The sequence below is a fragment of the Cinclus cinclus genome, chromosome 23 (assembly GCF_963662255.1).
Source record: "Cinclus cinclus chromosome 23, bCinCin1.1, whole genome shotgun sequence".
In the NCBI taxonomy this organism is placed as follows: domain Eukaryota; kingdom Metazoa; phylum Chordata; class Aves; order Passeriformes; family Cinclidae; genus Cinclus; species Cinclus cinclus.
The window spans coordinates 2,312,857-2,330,281 of record NC_085068.1 but is presented as its reverse complement, the minus strand read 5'-3'; the positions used below and the strand labels follow the sequence as shown (position 1 = coordinate 2,330,281).

General features: G+C 54.2%; 1 protein-coding gene across 3 annotated transcripts in view; it reads right to left on the bottom strand.

Annotated features, from left to right (window-relative positions):
* Positions 1 to 14,821, bottom strand: part of PAX7 (paired box 7) — a 97,224-nt gene extending 82,403 nt beyond the window's left edge. For 2 of the 3 annotated variants that reach the window (XM_062507376.1, XM_062507378.1), the window contains exons 1-4: positions 14,737 to 14,821; positions 12,417 to 12,652; positions 11,681 to 11,810; positions 10,595 to 10,723 (exon numbers count right to left, since the gene is read on the bottom strand). In XM_062507376.1, the coding sequence (XP_062363360.1) occupies positions 10,595 to 10,723; positions 11,681 to 11,810; positions 12,417 to 12,652; positions 14,737 to 14,821 (580 nt within the window). Of the gene's footprint in view, positions 1 to 10,594; positions 10,730 to 11,680; positions 11,811 to 12,416; positions 12,653 to 14,736 lie in introns of all 3 variants that reach the window. The other variant, XM_062507377.1, reaches the window with a different exon arrangement.
* Between the last annotated feature and the right edge of the window lie 2,604 nt (positions 14,822 to 17,425).

The window sequence follows — 17,425 nt, the reverse complement described above, 5'->3', positions numbered from 1 at the left end:
AGCAAGCTGTAAAGCCGCGCTCGCCATGAAAGGCGGGCGCACAAAAAGGACCGGGGTTAAGGGGAGAAAACAGAGAGGGGAGAAAAAAAATACCCGCAGAAAGAAAAAACAAAACAAAACAAAAAAAAAAAAACAACAACACAGGGGCGAGAGAGGAGGGGAACGGCAAAAGAGTTAAAAAAAAAAAAATCAAATTCAGCCGGGGGGGGTGGGGAAGTTTAAAATCGAAGAGAAAACTCGCGGAGAGCCGGCAGAGGAGCGAGGCTGGGGCGCCGCTTTTTCTCTTCCCAGCCGGGCAGGGGGGAAAAAATCGTCCCCAGATTTCGGGTTCCCTGCGGATTTGGGGGTGGGGGGTTGTTTTTTGCTCCTCGCGGTTGAGCCCCGAGCCCGGCCCTCTCGCAGCTCGGCGCTGGGGTTGTTTTATCCCTTGGGATTGATCCCAGCCGAGGAATCCCCGCTTTATTCCCTGGCAGAGCTTGGCCGAACCAGGCGAAAATTGGGGAATTTCTCCATCTCTGCTCCGTGAACCTGAGAGCATTTTCCCTTGGGAATCGCCCGGACTCTCGAGTTATTTTTACATCATTTTCCCCAAAAGACATCTCTTGGGTTTCACTACCCAAGGTTGCGCCGTCTCTTCTTCTTTCCAACCCCGCCCCCCTTCCCCCCCCCCCCCCCCCCCACCGGATGAATTTGGGATGGCAAAACCCTCCTGGTTAGGTTTGTTTATTAAAAAAAAAAAAATAGGAAAAAAAACCGGCAAAACAAACCGTTTGTCAAAGCCTGCAAACTTTCCTCCTCCTTTTGCCGAAGTTTTCGGGCGTGGAAATCGCCGCGATCCCGCTGCGAGCACAGCGAGCCCCGCGCGGGGGAGGGTTTGCGGCTGGAAGGAGATTAAGGGGAAAAAACTCCGGGGGAAAAAAAAGCAACGGAGCAACCAGGTACAACCCAAATATCCGCATTCCCAGCGAGGGAAAAGGGCGGGGGGGGGGGGGGTGGAAAGCTTCAAATAGCTCAATTTGCTGCTTTTTAGCATCAAACAGCATCTTCTGCGGGAGTGGCGACGGAATTTCAAAATAATTAAGTCGCCGCACGGGGGAAAAAAAAAAAACACATGGATCCCTCTGGAAAGCGCCGGCCTGGCGCTGAACGTGAGATAAATATGTGTCAATAAATAGAAATATTCCTTAAAATCAGCAGCGGCCGCCGCTCCCCGGATCGTTTAGGGCCGTGCAGAGGTTGGGGGTCATTAACTGAGGCCCCCCCGGCTCATTCAGGGCAGCGGCGCTTTCCTCTCCCCATCCCGTGTGCGGGGCCCGATTTGAACATCACTGTCCCCTGGCTGTCCCCCTGCTGTCCCCTGGCTGTCCCCCGACACCGAGGTGTCCTTTGCACCCCCAGCCCCTCCCTCCTGCCTTTAGGAATGAGAAATTAAAGCAAACTCGAGGCTCCTCGCGGGTGGATTTTGCTCCGGGAAAATCCCAAATCCTCCTGGTCCCTGGGGAGTTGGGGAAGTTTCCCGGGTGGTTCCGGGAACTTTGTCCCAACTTTGAGCCAGCCCGGAACCACCCGGGTGCTTCCAGCTCCTGCTCCAAAAGCGCCTTCTGGAATCAACTTTCCTCCCGTAATTCCCAATAAAAATGCAAATCAACGAGTCCCGGCCACGGGAATGAAAATAAATTAAATAAATTAAATAAAGGACGGGATCGCCCCGCGCTACCGAGCTGGTAAAGGCAGAGGGGCAGGCGCGGCTTTCCCCGATTCCCTTGGAAAATCGGAACATCGCTTTTTTTTAATTTCCCGGACTGCGCTGGGGTTTGGGCACGGCGGTTCCTGAGCTGTCCCCACTTCCGGCCCCTCTCCCGGAGATGTCCCCGGGTCTCCTTGATCGCGGGGCCGCGGGGCTGGGGACAAAGGCGGCTCTGAGGGTCGCGGCCGGGGTTCCCCTGGCCTGGGCAGCGCTGCCCAGCGTCAGCCGGGGGCTCCTTCCAATATTAGCACTGAAAGCTCCCGAGGGGAGAGACTGAAAACCAAGAGGGTCTTTTCCTTTTTTTCCTTTTCCTTTTCCTTTTCCTTTTCCTTTTCCTTTTCCTTTTCCTTTTCCTTTTCCTTTTCTTTTTCCTCCCTCGGTCGGGGCAGGGCAGGCCCAGGGCAGGGGGGTAAAAAACAGCGCGAGGGAGCCCTTGGAACATCTCTGGGGTAGGGAGCGTCCTTTGGCATCAGGGAGAGTCCTTTGGGATCAGGGAGAATCTTTGGGGGCATAGAGCGTCCTTTGGGGGCAGGGAATGTTCTTTGGGATCAAGAAGAGTCCTTTGGGATCAAGGAGCATCTTTCGGGGCAGAGAGCGTCCTTGGGGATCAGGGAGAGTCCTTTGGAATCAGGTAGAGTCCCTTGGGATCAGGGAGAACCTTTGGGGGCAGAGAGTGTCCTTTGGGGGCAGGGAGAATCTTTGGGGGGCAGGGAGAATCCTTTGGGATCAATGAGCGCTCTTTGGGATCAGGGGGTGTCCTTGGGGAGGCAAAGGAGAATCCCTCTGTGGGGCACAGGAGAATCCTTTTGGGGCAAAAGACGAGTCCTCAGTGGGGCAAGGGAACTTCAGCTTGTGGGGCAGCGGAACATCCCCTGTGGGACAGGGGACACTCCCTATGGGGCACATGACACGTCTCTCCCTGTGGGACAGGGGACACCCCATTTGGGGCAGGGGACACTCTCTATGAGGCAGGGGACATCCCTCTATCTATGAGGCAGGGGACACCACTATGGGGCAAGGGAGACTCCCTATGGGGCCGGGGAAACCCCCGTGCCCTCTCCGTCGCCCCCTTGGAACCCCAAGTTTCTCTCCGCTCCCCAAATTCCCCCGAGGAGGTGCCGGAAGACGCGGAGGGCGAATCCCCGGGCGGGCCATTCCCACATCGCTCCATTCCCACATCGCTCCATCCCACCCTCTCCCCCTCTCCCGAGGAAAACTTGGCTGGTCTTTCCGGGAATCCTTTTCCAGCATTTCCCTGGGAAAAGCCACGCTGTCAACAACTCCGCGAGCCCAAAATCTCGGATTCCATCAGCGAACCCTGCCCTGCCCCGAAGACACCGAGAGGCGGGAATTTCCAATGATATCCCAAATGATATCCCAAATGATATCCTAAATTAGATTCCAAATTATATCTCGAATTATATTCCCAATGATACTCTCAATGATATTACCATACCATATTCCCAATGATATTCCTAATGATATTCCCAAATGATGCTCTCAGTGATACTCCAAATTATATTCCCAACGATATTTCCAAATGGTACTCTAAATGACATTCGAAATGCTATTCCCGACTCTGTTCCCAGCACTTTTCCCAGCGCTATTCCCGACTCCATTCCCAGCGCTGCTCCCGGTGGATGAGGCAGCCGAGCACGAAACGCGCGGCCTCAGATCCCCCGCGCCCCGGCAGCCGCTAATTAGCGGCGCGAGCCGCTGTGATGTGATGAACTTCCTTTGTGGCGCGGGTGTTCCCGATAAGAGAGAGCAGCCGAGGATCAAAGGCTCGGAGCCTCCGTTTCCTCCAGCGGCCTCCGCCTCTCCTCACCTATCCCGGCTTTTCTGCGCTTGGGCTTGGCTGTTCCCAGTCCCGCTCTGGCTCTGCCCTGGCCACGCCGTCCCGAGGGGGTTTGGAGCTCCAGAACCTCCTCGTGGAGCTCCAAACCACCCCGAGAAGATCCAAACCCAGCTCCAAACGCCCTCCGAGGAGCTGCAACCCTCCCCGAAGAGCTCCAAACCCAGCTCCAAACTACCCCGAGGAGCTCCAAAGCCTCCTCGAGGAGTTCCAAAGGCCCTCTGAGAAGTTCCAAATCCCCTCCAAAGTGCTCCGAGCCTTCCCCGAGGAGCTCCAAACCCTTCCTCGAGGAGTTCCAAATCCCTCCTCGAGGAGCTCCAAACGCCTCCAAAGGACTTCAAACCTTCCCCGAGGAGCTCCAAGCCCCACTTGTCCCTCCCGACAGCCCCGAGGGCCGTTCAAGTGCACGGGTCACTCCCAGACGGTGCCCCCAAAATATCGCCACCATCATCATCACCATCACCATCACCACCATCTCCTCATCACCGTCATCCCCTGCACCTCCCAGACCCCGCTCCGCTGGCGGCTCCCGCCCTCCCCGCGCCCCCCGGCCCTTCCTTCCCCCCTTGTCCCCAACTCCGGGTGACAAATGTCTTTATAAACTGGCATTAGTGACATCCAGCTCCTTTTGTGGCGCGGCCCCGCCGAGCGCCAGCCTCGGGATGAGGCGGGAATGAGGAGGAGGAGGAGGAGGGTTTTTTTTGGGAGGGGGATACCCTGACCCTCCCTTCCCCCGGCAAAGCCGCATCCCCATCCCGAGCTCTGCTCCCTCCCGGAGCTGCACCTGCGCTTCCCGACTCCTCCATTCCTGCTTTTTTCCCGGGATGAGCGGGGAGCAGGGGAGGAGGAGCGCCCCAAAACCCCAGCTCTGGGGGGTCTGGCTCCTGAACCTCCCCCTCAGCGCTCCCGGCCGGGGCTCCCCTTCCCCGGCTCGCATCCCTCCTTTCCTGACCCCCTCAGCATCTCCTCGTCCCACAGAAACCCCAGAGTCCAAACCAGGGGGATGTTCCGATTAAATAAAAAATAAAATAAAAACCTTTTTTTTTAAAAAGGCGACTAAAACCATGTGATGATGAGGAGAGAAAAGTGGCAGCTGATTCAAACGGGTTTTTTAATATCCATAAATAGAGAATATCTGCAAAGCCCAGATCTGCGGAGGGGCCCTGATTCGCTTTTTTTTCTTTTGTGGCAAACGCAATTTTCCCCAGGATCCTTCACCCTAATGCCAGAGTAAGTCCCTTCCCGCTTCAAGGCCGCTCTTATATGTGCTTTAAAACCCCGCCGCGGAAATTCCCCTGAAAAATTTGGAAAAAAGCTTCTCGTGGGGGTGGATTTTGGGGGGGGGGGGGTGGAATGGGGGGTGTGAAACGGCGACGGGAAGGGGGAGGAAGGGGAGGTTAATCCGGGTTTAACGCCGTGATGCAGTCGCAGGACCAGGGCTCGGCTGATTGTGTTATCTCTCCCCAACATTTGGGTCTCCCATATTTCACCCAGCCAAATAGCTGCGAGGGAAAAGTGCGTATGGAGGCACTCCTGACGCCTCAGGAAAATATGTTATTAATATCTAAATAACTTCCCAATACTGTCTCTAAATCTCCCCTTCGCCACTCCAGATGATGAATTCGTTTGAAGTGTTCTCCCGTCTCATCTTCGCTCTCTCTCTCCCCCCCGCTTTTTTTTTCTTTTTCTTTTTTTATTTTTTTTTTCCATAGGCAGGCTTATTTCAAACTGGTAAATATCTAATTCCTTTAACCACGCTGCAGACACGTCTCACCCCTCTCCCGCGCACAATTCCCGCTTGGAAAACATCCTCAACGGGAGAACGAGACCCAGCGCGGCCTTGAGCTGCTCCTTGAGATGATTTCGGGTTAAAAGCGGCGGTTTTTGGGGGGAATCTGTTTGTTTGCAGCAACCCCTGGATCACGCCTTTCCCTCTCAGCCTCTCCTGCCTTAATTCCATCTCTGCCCCCTCCCTCCCTGCCCAATTAGGGTCCAAACCTGGGATTAGGACAAGACGTTCCCTCTTCCTTCCTGCGCTGCTCTATCGCAGATCCATCTCCCCCCTTCGCCCAAAATCTGCTTCCTACCCGCCCTGGATAATGAAATCCCCCCCAAATTCCACATTAAAACGTCTCCGACGCGCTTCCTCTGCCGTTCCCCACCTGCCTCTGATCCCGAGATTTCCTTTCCCATTCCTCCCGCTCCAGGACGGATCATTTTCTTCTCCCCCCAAAAAGGGAGAGAAAGAGGGAAAAAACCTCAACCCCAAAGAAACCCCGGATCTCAGACATCTCCCTGATGCTCTTTCGCTCCCTCCCGTGCAGCCGAGCCCCGCTCGCCGCATCCTTGTCTCAAGTTTGTTTTTTCAAACGCCTCGTGTTCGATTATTCTCGTTTATTCCCCTCTCCAGCCTTATCTCTCCTCCTCTCTTCTCTCCTCCCCGTCACACTCGATTTAGGCAGGAGTTTATCTTGCGAACATTTGCCGACTTTGTTTATGTAGCCCAGGTTCCCGTTCCCAAAAGCCACTGTTTGCCTTTGTAATTGTTATCTGTGTTTATTGTTGTACCTCATTTGTCTCAGCTTTTTTTGTGACATGTAAGCTCCGTGTGCGCCCGCATCCAGCCCCCCCCCCCCCCTCCCTTCTCCCTGCATTTTTTTTATTCTTCTTTCCCTCTCTTCCCTCTCCTCTCGGCCTGAAATATGCACAGAATAACTCAGCCTAAAGCCAATGAATTGCTTGACACCTCCCTATCTCTTCTCCTGCCCCCCATTATTAGAGCTGATCCCGCTCGCAACACTCACAAATCCCGCCTGGGCTCTGTTTGATTAGATTGCCAACCTTTGGTAATCCCTTGATTTGATGAAGTGTCTGCTCGCGCCCCCCCCCGCGCTTCTAAACACACATTTACAGAGGAGCCGCGTGTTGGTTTTTAAACCCGCGCCGATTGTTTGCTGATAAATCGGCCCCGCAGCCCCTCCTGCCTCACGCCCGGCTCGGGGAACAAAGCCCCTGCCCAGGTGTGGGGGTCCCCCCTTCTCTTTCCGCTCCTCCCGAGCTCCCCCAAATCGAGAGGGACCCTACAAACCTGCCCCCACCCCCCCGCTCGCTGCGGCTCCCCAAAATCGCGGCTGGAGAGGGGCTGGCAGCTCCCGGCTGGAATTGTCCCTGCCCCCACTCCCGCACTGTCCCCAGCTCTAGGGAACCCCGATCCCACCGCTCTCCCGCTTTTCCCCTAAATTTGGAACCCAGCTCCCACCACTGTCCCGATTTCCCCAGAATTCGGAACCCCGATCCCGCCTCTCTCCCTCTTTCCTCCAAAGTGGGGACTCCAATCTCACCGCTGTCCGGATTTCCCCCAAATTCGGAACCCCGATCCTGCCCCTCTCCAACTTTCCCCCAAAATTGGAACCCCGACCCTGCCCCTCTCCTGCTTTTCCCCCAAAATCGGCCGAGAGCACAAACCCGGGGGGCACAGAGTTGAATTTGGAAAATCCCCTAAAAATCCGCGTTTCCACCCCAAAAACCAAACGCGGGGTTCCGGGGGGGCAGCGCCTCCCGTCCCTGTTGCTGCTCGGGGGGACCCTCCGGAGACCCCCCCGGCTCTGGTCTCAGTCTGTTCCCTCCCCCCAGGACCTTCTGCCTTCCCCAACAACCCCCGAGCGGCACCCCCCGAAATTTGGGGGTGCCCAAATTCCACCCCCCTTGCACCCCCAGAGAGGGAGAGAGCTGCGCATCCCCTCCCTAATTAATAACAACAACCCCAGATAATAATAATTATAACTATAATAATAACAAATAGTAGCAACAACCACTCGCTCTTAACAAGGAGATATATATATATATATATATATATATATATATATATATAAAATAAACATATATTAAAAAAAATTAAAAAACCCAAAGTGAAGCCTCATGAATATCCGCCCAGGGCTAGCTGGAGTGAGCCGTTTAAAGATGAAAGTGCAAAGAAATAAAGGCTCAATTTAATCTGCCTTAAAACCCTTCAACTTAACGTTTGTGCTGGGAACTCAGAGAGTGAGTACTGATTGGGGATAAATACATTTCTTAGCATGCCTTGGAGCTATTACACCCTTCTCCAACACAGCTCCCTATTCAACAGCCACAGTTTTCATTACCAGCTCTAATAAGTCTTAACATTATTAAATGCCAAGCAGACGATAGAAAGAAACAGGCGCAGGGTGGAAGCTTTCTTTCCCACTTAAAAAGAGAGAGCATTTAGGGCTGTCTTCCCCCGGCTCCCCGCGAGGAGAACCCGCCACGGAGCGAAAAAAAAAAATTAAGAAAAAATATATTTAAAAAAAAAGCAAACCCAAAGTTTTTTCGCCATTTTCCCCTCGCAGCTCTCGGAGGGTGAAGCAGAAATTGACAAAAAAAAAAATAAAAATATAAATAAAAATCCCTTCCTCCGTCAAGCGGTGCGAGGTTGGGTTTGTTTTGGTGGGAGCCACCTGGAAATAAAAACCGTGGAGGGAGAAACAGCTCTGATGAGATTTTAATTGCGGGATGTAAAATCTCGTTGTTTTCCAGCAAAAATTGCTGGGTTTTTTCCAGCAGAAATCGTGTTTGTTTGTGGTTGTTGGGTTTTTTTTGGTTTTTTTTTGGTTTTTTTGTTTTTTTTTCCCCGAGCAGAAACCGCGGCGTTTTCCAGCGCGCAGCCGCCGCCTGCCAGTGTTTTACAAGCAGGATCATCAATTATCTTAATTGGGGCCATTAACACTTTCCCAGGCGTTAAAATCCGCCCGGGCAGCGGGAAATTCGGAATTTTGGACGCTCCTGTTGGAGCCGTGGCTTTGGAGACGCGCACGACCCGAAAAACCCCCCGAATTTACGCGGTTTTTTAGGGATTTCTCCTCGACGCGACAGCGGGGGCGTCGACATAAAACCGGGAATTGCAGAAATATTGGGATTTCTCTGCGGGGCCGGGAGAGATTGCGAGCGCTCGGAGGGAGCGCGGCGCTCCACAGGCTCCGGCCGCGGGAATTTGCCCAAATTAGCCCCCTTTCATCCAGGAACGGGGGCTCGTGTTTGATTTGTCCGCGGCCTCACCCATGAAGGCAGAAGGGAGCGTTTTGTTTTGCCTCTTGACACGCACTTCTTGCGTGCTAATCAGGGATAAAAAGCTCCCCGCTCCTTCATTCTTATTTTTTTTTTAATTTTTTTTGTCTGTTCTTTTGGGGGTAAACGCGGGGACAAGGCGAAAAAGAAAAAAAACAACAACCCGCTGTTTCAAAAATAAAGATATTTTTCCGAGCTGCGAGCCTGAGTGAAAACACAACTTAACCTTCCCCCCCCCCAAATCTCTTTTCCCCCCCTTTAATAAAATTAAAAACACCCCGAAAGTGAGCGGGGGGAGCTTCTGGCGTGCACAAAGGCCCCGATTTGCAAATGAGCATCGCCCCTCTCCCAAATCACAGCAACATTTTGCAGCGTCCAACGGCTCTGCCTTTCTGCAGCAGCCGCTCCGATAATATTACAAAACTATCTAACAGCAGGGAGTTTTGAATAATTTATCTCCCTTTCTTCCCGTCCTCGGCCCTTTGTCCAAAAGTTTTTCTCCTCCTCGCGGAATTTTGAATGAGAATGGACGCGCCCTCCCTCCCCCATCCCTTTACTCCATTTTTAAGGCAGCCTCGGGTTTTCCCCCTTTTTCCCCCTCTTTTTTTTTTTCCTTTCTTTTTTTGCTTTTTTTCCCCTCGCTGTTTGCTTTTGTGGTCAGGAATCTTTTCCTTATAAAGCTTCAATAGACTCGAAGGTCTTTGTAAGTGAAGTTCATCTTCAAGGTTGGGAAAAGAAGGGGGGGGGGGGGGGGAAAGGATCGGATCTCTTTAAAAAATGAAATAAAAAATATAAAACCCCTTTTGTGCACCTTCATTTCCAACTCCCGTGATCGCGGCTGGGGAGAGCCTTTTTTTGCCCCAAAATTCCCCCCACGTCACCATTGCTCCACTTGTCCCAAACTGGGGGAAATTTGGGTTCCGCGGGGAAAGTTTGGGAGCGACTCCCACGCCGGGATTGGGGAGAATCCCGCTCACCCCGACAGCGGCGATGTCACAAATCCCCCAAAATTCCAACTCCGCTCAAACCCAGCCCGTCCTCGCTTTGCGTCGATTCGGGAGAAAACCGAAGTTTTGGCAAATCCCAACTTCCCGCTGCCCGGGATTCCCAAATTCGCCATTTTCGCCCCAAAAAAGCGCCGACCTCCGGCACAGGGCTCTGGTTCCGTGCCCGAACCGAGCGGCTCCAACTCCCCCGTTTTCCCGAGCGAATCGCGCGGATGCTCCCGCAAAATTCCACCTCTTGTTTGGTTTGGTTTTGTTTTGGAACCGCACTCCAATTCCCGCCCCCGAGTCCGCATTCCCAGCTGGGAGAAGTTGGAATTTTCCTGCCGGGTCTGGGAGGTGATAACAGAGCTCCGCCACCGGCCTGGCTCGGAGCCTTCCCCCGCCAGCGCCGGCAGGATATTCCCCGCATCGCATCCCCTGGGTCTTTTCTCCTGGATGGTTTTCCCTGGATATTTTTTTTCCCCAGGATAATTCGGGGGTGCCTGGCCGCTCCAGGGACCCCCCCGTGTCCCCTGGTGCCTGGCGGCGCTCGCGGCTCCCGTCTCTAATTGATATTGATCGGCGCCATCGGTCACCTGTCAGCCCCAGTTCCAGGGGACCACTTAGGCGGCGGCAGCGAAATCTGTTTAACAAATTCATTTACGGCCTCCGAGGTGCCTCTTCCCCCCCCTCCGGCCATTCCCGGCCTTTTTTTTTTTTTTTTTATTTCCTTTTTTTTTTTTTTAATGGATAATTGATCCCGAGCAAAGCGCCGACAACTCTCCCTCCTCCTGGCAGTGCCGCCGGCCCCGCTTCCTGCAGGGATATTTTTCGGGAAAAGCCGAACTGGGCGGCTCTGGAGCCATCCCCGTTGGGCCGGGCCGTGTCCCCGGTGTCCCCCCCGGCCCCAGGGACGCGCGGTACCTTTGTCGCCCAGGATGCCGTCGATGCTGTGCTTGGCCTTCTTGTCGCCGTCCTCCTCCTTCTTGTCGCAGTCCTCGTCCTCCTCTTTCTTGCCGAATTTGATGCGGAGCACGCGGCTAATCGAACTCACTAAACCTCGGACAGTCAAAGGCAGAAAGGCGAGTATAAGCTGCCTGGGAAAAGTGGGAACCGCCGGGAATGCCGCTCTTCCCATGGGAATGCACCTGCCGGCATCTCCGAGATCCCGAAATTCCCGGAGTGGGATCCGTTGGCCGCCACATGCGGGATGTCCCAACATCCCGGGACAGGCCCGTCCCCAGGGCCACCACATGCTCTGTTACGGGGAAAAATCCCCGAATTCCCCCAGATCCCACAGCCGGGATGGAGCTCCGGGCCCTCTCTGGCCCTACAGAGCCGCCCCAAAGCCCGCAGGGACCTCACAGGAGGAGCCCCACAGAGCCCCCCGGAATCCAAACACATCCCTGCAGGCCGAACTTTGGGATCCAGCCTCGCTCCCCATGGACCTCTGGACCTCTCTGGATCTCATGGAATCTCACCGACCTCATGGATCCCATAGGATCTCATGGATCTCCTGACCTCTGGATCTCTCTGGATCTCTTAGGGTCTCATGGATTCTCACGAATATCACGAATCTCATGAAACTCATGAGCCTCATGGATCCCTGGATCTCTCGGGACCTCATGGATCTCATGGATCTCTCGGGATCTCTGCCCCATGAGGACTGTGCAGCCCCCACAGCACAAATCCCAGCGGGACAAACCGGGCTCCCCTTTTCCCCCGGATTTGGGGGGCTTCTCTGGAGGTCTCCCTCAGCCCCAGCATCCCCCGGGCTTTCCAGGGAACTGGAAAAAGTTGGGGGAAAGAGCTTTGTTTGTGTTTGGTTTTGCAGCCGCCAGGGCACAAATTCCCCGCGGTGCCGGGGTTTGCTTGGGGTGAGTTCCCCCCCCTCCATCCAAGCAATGCCAGGAGGGTGTTCGGTTCCTCTGGGAAACCTTTCCCGTGGGACAACCATTCCCGTCCAGCATCGCACGGAGCCGCGGGGCTGTGGCCAAGCTGCCTTCTCACCTGAGGGCACCGTGCTGCGGTCGCAGTGCCCGTCCTTGAGCAGCCGGTCCCGGATCTCCCAGCTGAACATCCCGGGGTTCTCCCGCTTGTATTCCTCGATTTTCTTCTCCACGTCGGGAGTCGCGACCTGCTTTTGTGACCAAGGGGCGCCGGGGTGTCCCCGCGGGGGCGGACAGACGGGAAGGAAAGGAGAGCAGGGGGGAAAAGCGCTTTTAATTCAAAAGAAGCGTTGCGAGGCGCAGCTCAGCCCTGAGTGCGGGGTTTGGGGTGGAAAATGGGGATTGGGAGCGGGGAAAGGACGGAAATAAAGCTGGGAAAAGGCCCCGCTCCCCCAAATACTAAAAATGGGGTCTCTGGGGGCCGGGAGAGCCGGCAGGGTGGGGTTACCCTGAGCTCCGGGGAGGAGTTGCAGGGGACACTTTTTGGGGTGTTTGTGGACAGGCAGGGATTTCCCATTCCCAAACAATCCCGAATTCCCCTCCCCACACCCCGCCGGAATCGCTCCAGCGCGCACCACTTGTTGCACGTGGAAAAAAGAAACCACTTTAACCATTCATCACCTCCAACCAGGGCCCCGCTTTCTCCCCATCAGAGGCCGAAAATCGTAGCTTTATTCAAACCCTCCCCCTCTTAAAAAAAACAAAAAAAAAAAAACCTACAAAACCAGCTTGGAAAACTGGCGATGACCCCCGGAAAAGGCGGAAATTTGGGGGCGCGGTGTCCGCAGCGCACTCACCCTGGGCTTGCTGCCTCCGATGGCCCCGGGCCGGATAGATCCCGTCTCCTGGTAGCGGCAGAGGATTTTGGAAACGCAGCCGTGGGAGACGCGGAGCTGCCGGGAGATCACGCAGGGCCGGATGCCGTGGTGCGCCATCTCCACGATCTTGTGGCGGATGTGGTTGGGCAGCGGGCGCCCATTGATGAAAACCCCTCCGAGCTGGTTCACCCTACCCTGGCCCAGCGGGGTGGACACTGCGAGGGACACAGGGGGAAAAAAAAACCCGACCCAAATAAAACGGGGGAAAGTTAAAATAAGGGGGAAAAAATCCGGCGTGTTCTTCCCCGCACCTCCCGCTTCTCTCCCGGGATTTGGAGGTTTAAAAGAAGGGGAAAACTCTCGCCCGTGCCCTGCGCTCCGTGTTTATCCTGGTGTTTATCCCGGTGTTTGCTTATCACGGTGTTTGTTTATCCCGGCACCACGCGGGAGATTTTCCCGTGGAAAGTGGGGGGAAAAAAAATCCACCCCCCCCAAGCCTCTCGCCCATCCCCGAAACAACCCCCGTGTGTCCATCCCTGTGAATTTGACTGGATTTGGGATTTCACACCTTGGTTTGAAATAATTCCCTGAGTTTTAAACGCCAGGAGATCCAAACCCGCGCAGCAAAACCATCCCAAAACTTTCCATTTCTCCTCCAAAAAATCCTCCCTGCGCTTCTCGCCTCGATTTACCGAGGTTTGCTTTCAAACAAACTTTTAGAAATCACCTCTGAAACACCCTCCAAACACCTTTTTTTGGGTGGTTTGGGTTTTTTTGGGGGGGGGTGTGTTTCGGGGGGTTTTTACTCCGCGGCCGCTTCGCCGCCGCCTCTCCGGGTGCGGGGGTGGCGGCGGCTCCTTCGCCCCCTCCCCAATTTATCGAGCATCTCGCGCCGCAGATCTGGCAGATTAATACGATTTCACAGGCTGGAAATTAAGGCAAAAAGGAGGGGAGGAAGGACGGGAGGGGGCAGAACTCAGCTGGGTAATTTGCGCAAGGCTGGAGGGGGCGAGCATCAGGCGAGGCGAGAGGGGCGGATTTTTTATTTTTTTTATTTTTTTTTAATATAATTTTTTTTTCTCTCCCCTCTCCCGCTACAAAGAAAAGTCGATTCCAGAAATTGCCTGGCGATTTAGCGAGAATCATGCACCGCTAATTCCGAGTCACTTTGGTCGGCGCTCCCTGGATGTATCATTATCGACAGATAACACTCGAGTGGCCAATTTTACATTCAAGAGCCGCTAAAAGCGCCGGCCGCTCTCTCTTTTCATTATTCCCAGTCATGTTGTGCAAATATTGTTGTAATCCTTTGATCCTTTCCCTTGCCGTCTGTTTTACTTCATTTGCTACAGAAAAGCACTTCAGCAAATCCCCGCGCCCTGTGTGTTTTGCAGCCTGCGTGGTTTTCCGCGGGTTTGCGATTCGCCACTTGAGCACGGGCGGGATGAAATTTTCCCCGCTTTTAATAAATGCGGCCAGAGGTGTCCCGGCTAGAAATTTGCCTTTTTTTTTTTTTTTCCTTTTTTCCTTTTTTTTTTTTTTTTGGGAATGTGTGTGCCTGGAAATAATCTCCCCCCGCGTGACAAAGGCACGGAGGAGGGAGGGTGGGTGACACTCGGCGAAGTGACAGCTCCCGAGTCCCCGCTTCGCCAGCGCCGGCCAAGGACATCGCGGCTTCCCGCTGTCCAGTAGCCCTCCGGATAAAGGTTTTTATTCCTATTTTCCCTTCCGAAAAGTGAAATCCCATCAGTTGGGTTGTGTTCCTCCGCTTTGACGCCGAGGTGAAATTGTTGGGACGTTAAAAAACCAACCCGTCCAAAAAAACAAAAAAAACCCCAAAAAAACAAAAACCAAAAAACAAACAAACAAACAAAAAAACCAACCCGAAAAAAAGCCCCAAAGAGGGAGAAGCTGGCCCAAAAATCCTGCGAAACGCCCGGGAATACTCGGAACACGGGAAAACAGCAAAGCAAATCCCAGGAATTCGCGGCGGGAAGGGGCTGAGTAGCGGTGAGAAGTTGTGAGAATTTCGGGAACCCCCCAGGAGCGGAGCTCAGCCGTATCCCCCACCCCGAGGGCCCCTCCGGGGTGATTCCAGAGGGATGGAGCGGCGCTTTCCCAAACCTAAGGAACCCCCGGGGTGATTCCAGACGGATGGAGCGGCGCTTTTCCAAACCTACCCCCCCAGTAATTCCAGCGGGATGGAGCGGCGCTTTTCCAAATCTAACCCCCTCCCCCCCCCCCCCCCCGGGTGATTCCAGAGGGATGGAGCGGGATTTTCCAAGTTTTTCGGACCTACCTTCCAGCGGGAAGCCGGTGCGGGGGTAGTTCTGCCCCGGCGCCGGGCGCATCATCCGCGGCACCGTCCCGGGCAGCGCTGCCATGGTCGGGGGGCGGCGGCGGCCGAGGGGCTCCGGTGCGAACCGGGGCTGGGGGGGACACCGGGCACAACCGGGGGGGCAGCGGGGCCGCCTCTTCCGACCTTTCCAGCCCTTCCAGAGGCTGCAAAACAAGGGAGAAATCTGGGCTCGAAGCGCAAAAAAATACCCAGGAAAAAAATAATAACGACGAGGAAAATTAAAAAAAAAACAAACAACAAACAAAATAAAAGCGAAAAAAATCAAAACGCTGCAACGCGCGGAATAGAAAGGGTGGGGATAGAGGGGGGAGAATCACCCACCAGAAATTCCCGGGAAAGTTTGGGGGCTGTGTCCCGAGTGGCCGCTCCGCTGGAATGTCACCCGGGAAGAGCAGGCACAGCCAAAGTTGCCTGGGAGCTGGGCTGGGCTTAGGGCTGGCTCGGGGCTGGCTCGGGGCTGGCTCGGGGCTGGCTCGGGGGGCAGAGCGGGGGGAGCCGCGGCCCCCCGGATTCGCTCCGTGCGCTGCGGTTCTTCCTCCTCCCGGCGCGGTTGTGGCAGCGCTGGAGGGACGGAGGAGGAGGAGGAGGAGGAAGAGGAGGAGGAGGAGGGGGCTGGAAGTTGCTCCGGCGGGGAAGTTGGGGCGGTGGGAAGGACGGGCGGGCTCTGATAGGCTCCGGCTCCTTTCTTTTATGGGAAGGGGGATCCGCGCCGGGCCCCGGCACCAATGGGAGCGGAGCCCCGCGCTCCTTGCAGAAGATTTTTTGGGATGTTTTCAGTCATTCTCAGGCTCCTCATGAAAAGCTCAAGCGGCTGGAAAAGATAGCGGGGTGAAGCGGAGCAGCAAAAATTTAGGAATTGCGCGGTTGTGGTCGTTTAGGGTTTTTTTGGTGGGTTTTATTTTGGTTTTTTTTAGGCTTTTTTTTCCTCCCCATTCCAAGTGTATTCCAGGAGGGAAAAAGCGGGCGGGGCATGGGCTGAGCCCGGCTAGTGGTGGGGGATAGCGGCGTGGATTGAAAAATAAAATGAAATTTTAAAAAATGATTTTTTTAAAAAATGAAAATCGGAGCTAAAAATAGGATTAAAAAATAATAAAAGCTTAAAAAGAAATAAAATTAATACCAACTGAAATGAATAAAAAAAGAATGTAAATAACAATTAGGTTAATATTCAAATTAAACCAAATTATTTTTTAAATTATTGTGAGGATTTTAAAAAAATCCAATGAAATAAGAAAGAAATGGAATAATAATAAATAAATGCAATTAATTAATTAAATGCCCCCCGAAGGCGACCGGCGCTCGCTACCCCTCATCCCTCTCCCTCCAAGGGCTTTGGAGACGCCTTTCCCCCTTTTCCCATCCCTCACTCCAACCCCTCCCTCTCTGCGGGGCCGAATTTGGGACCGGCCCAGCGACCCCACTCCATCCTCAGACTAGGTGCTTCATTAATTAACAACCACGTTTAATTACGGGGCGGGCTCGGGGCCGGCCCCGCGGGGTTGGGGCTGCTCCGGGCCGGGCGGAGAATTCCCGATTTTCCCCCAAAAGCTTCGGGAGCCCCGGGAATGAGCGCGCAGCGGGACGTGACGCCGGCGCCGGCGCTGCCTTTTGTTCGCAGCTGTAAAAGGGACTCGGCCCCGCCGCCCCCTCCCCAAAACCCCCCCGGAGGGGCCGGGCAGAGCCAGCGCCACCCCCGGCCCCAAACCCCGTCCTGACTCCCCCCCCCCCAGCCCGTCCCGCTCCTGTCCCGGCTTTGCTTTGGGCTTAAAGCCCGGCCTGGAGCCCAATCTTCAGCTTCTCCCCCAGCTCGCCCTAAAGCCGCGCCTAAACCTGAGCGCTCGGGGTTTTCCTCCCTTCACATCCTCAGTCCCGCTCCTCAAAAACAACAACAACAACAACAAAAAAAAAAACATCGGGGAGGGGGGGGGGGGGTGGAAAGAGCGATTTTAAATTCTTTAAAATTCTTCCCGAGGTGTCAAGTTGTGCCCGAACTCTGAGCCCGGCTAAGGCGCGACTTTGGCGAATGAAAATAAATCTCCTTCCCCAAAAAACTACCCTCCTTCCCAAAAAACGTCAATTCCCGGAGGTTTTTTTTTTTTGGGGGGGGGGAAAGCCCGGGACCGGCCCGCAGCCTCGCCGCATTCCTGCCGCCCTAATTCAATTATCAGCCGGGATAGGGGGGAAGGAGCCTGGGAATAAAGTTGAAAATTAAATATTTCTGCTCTGCCGGCGCTGGGGAAAGGTGAAACTCCGGGAGCCGAGCCCGAGCCTTCCTTCCCCGCCGGCAGGAAAATCCCTCACTTCAAACGCCGCGTTTGTTTTCCCTCCTTCCCCCGCCCCGTTCTCCTGGAACTGGGGGAAGAGTCGGCACTTTTCGGCTAAAAAAAAAAAAAAAAAAAAAAATCACTTTCTCCTGCAGCTCCGGGCAGTGGCCACGCAAAGAACTCCATTATTATTTATTATTATTATACGCACCATTATAATTGTAATAATTATATTTAGTTTATTTATTAATTATATTTATTATTATATTTTTATTAATTATAATAGATATTATTTTATTTATTATTATGTTTATTTTGCGAGGAGTCTGGTGGTGGCCACACCCTGGGGTTTGTCCCGTGGGGGT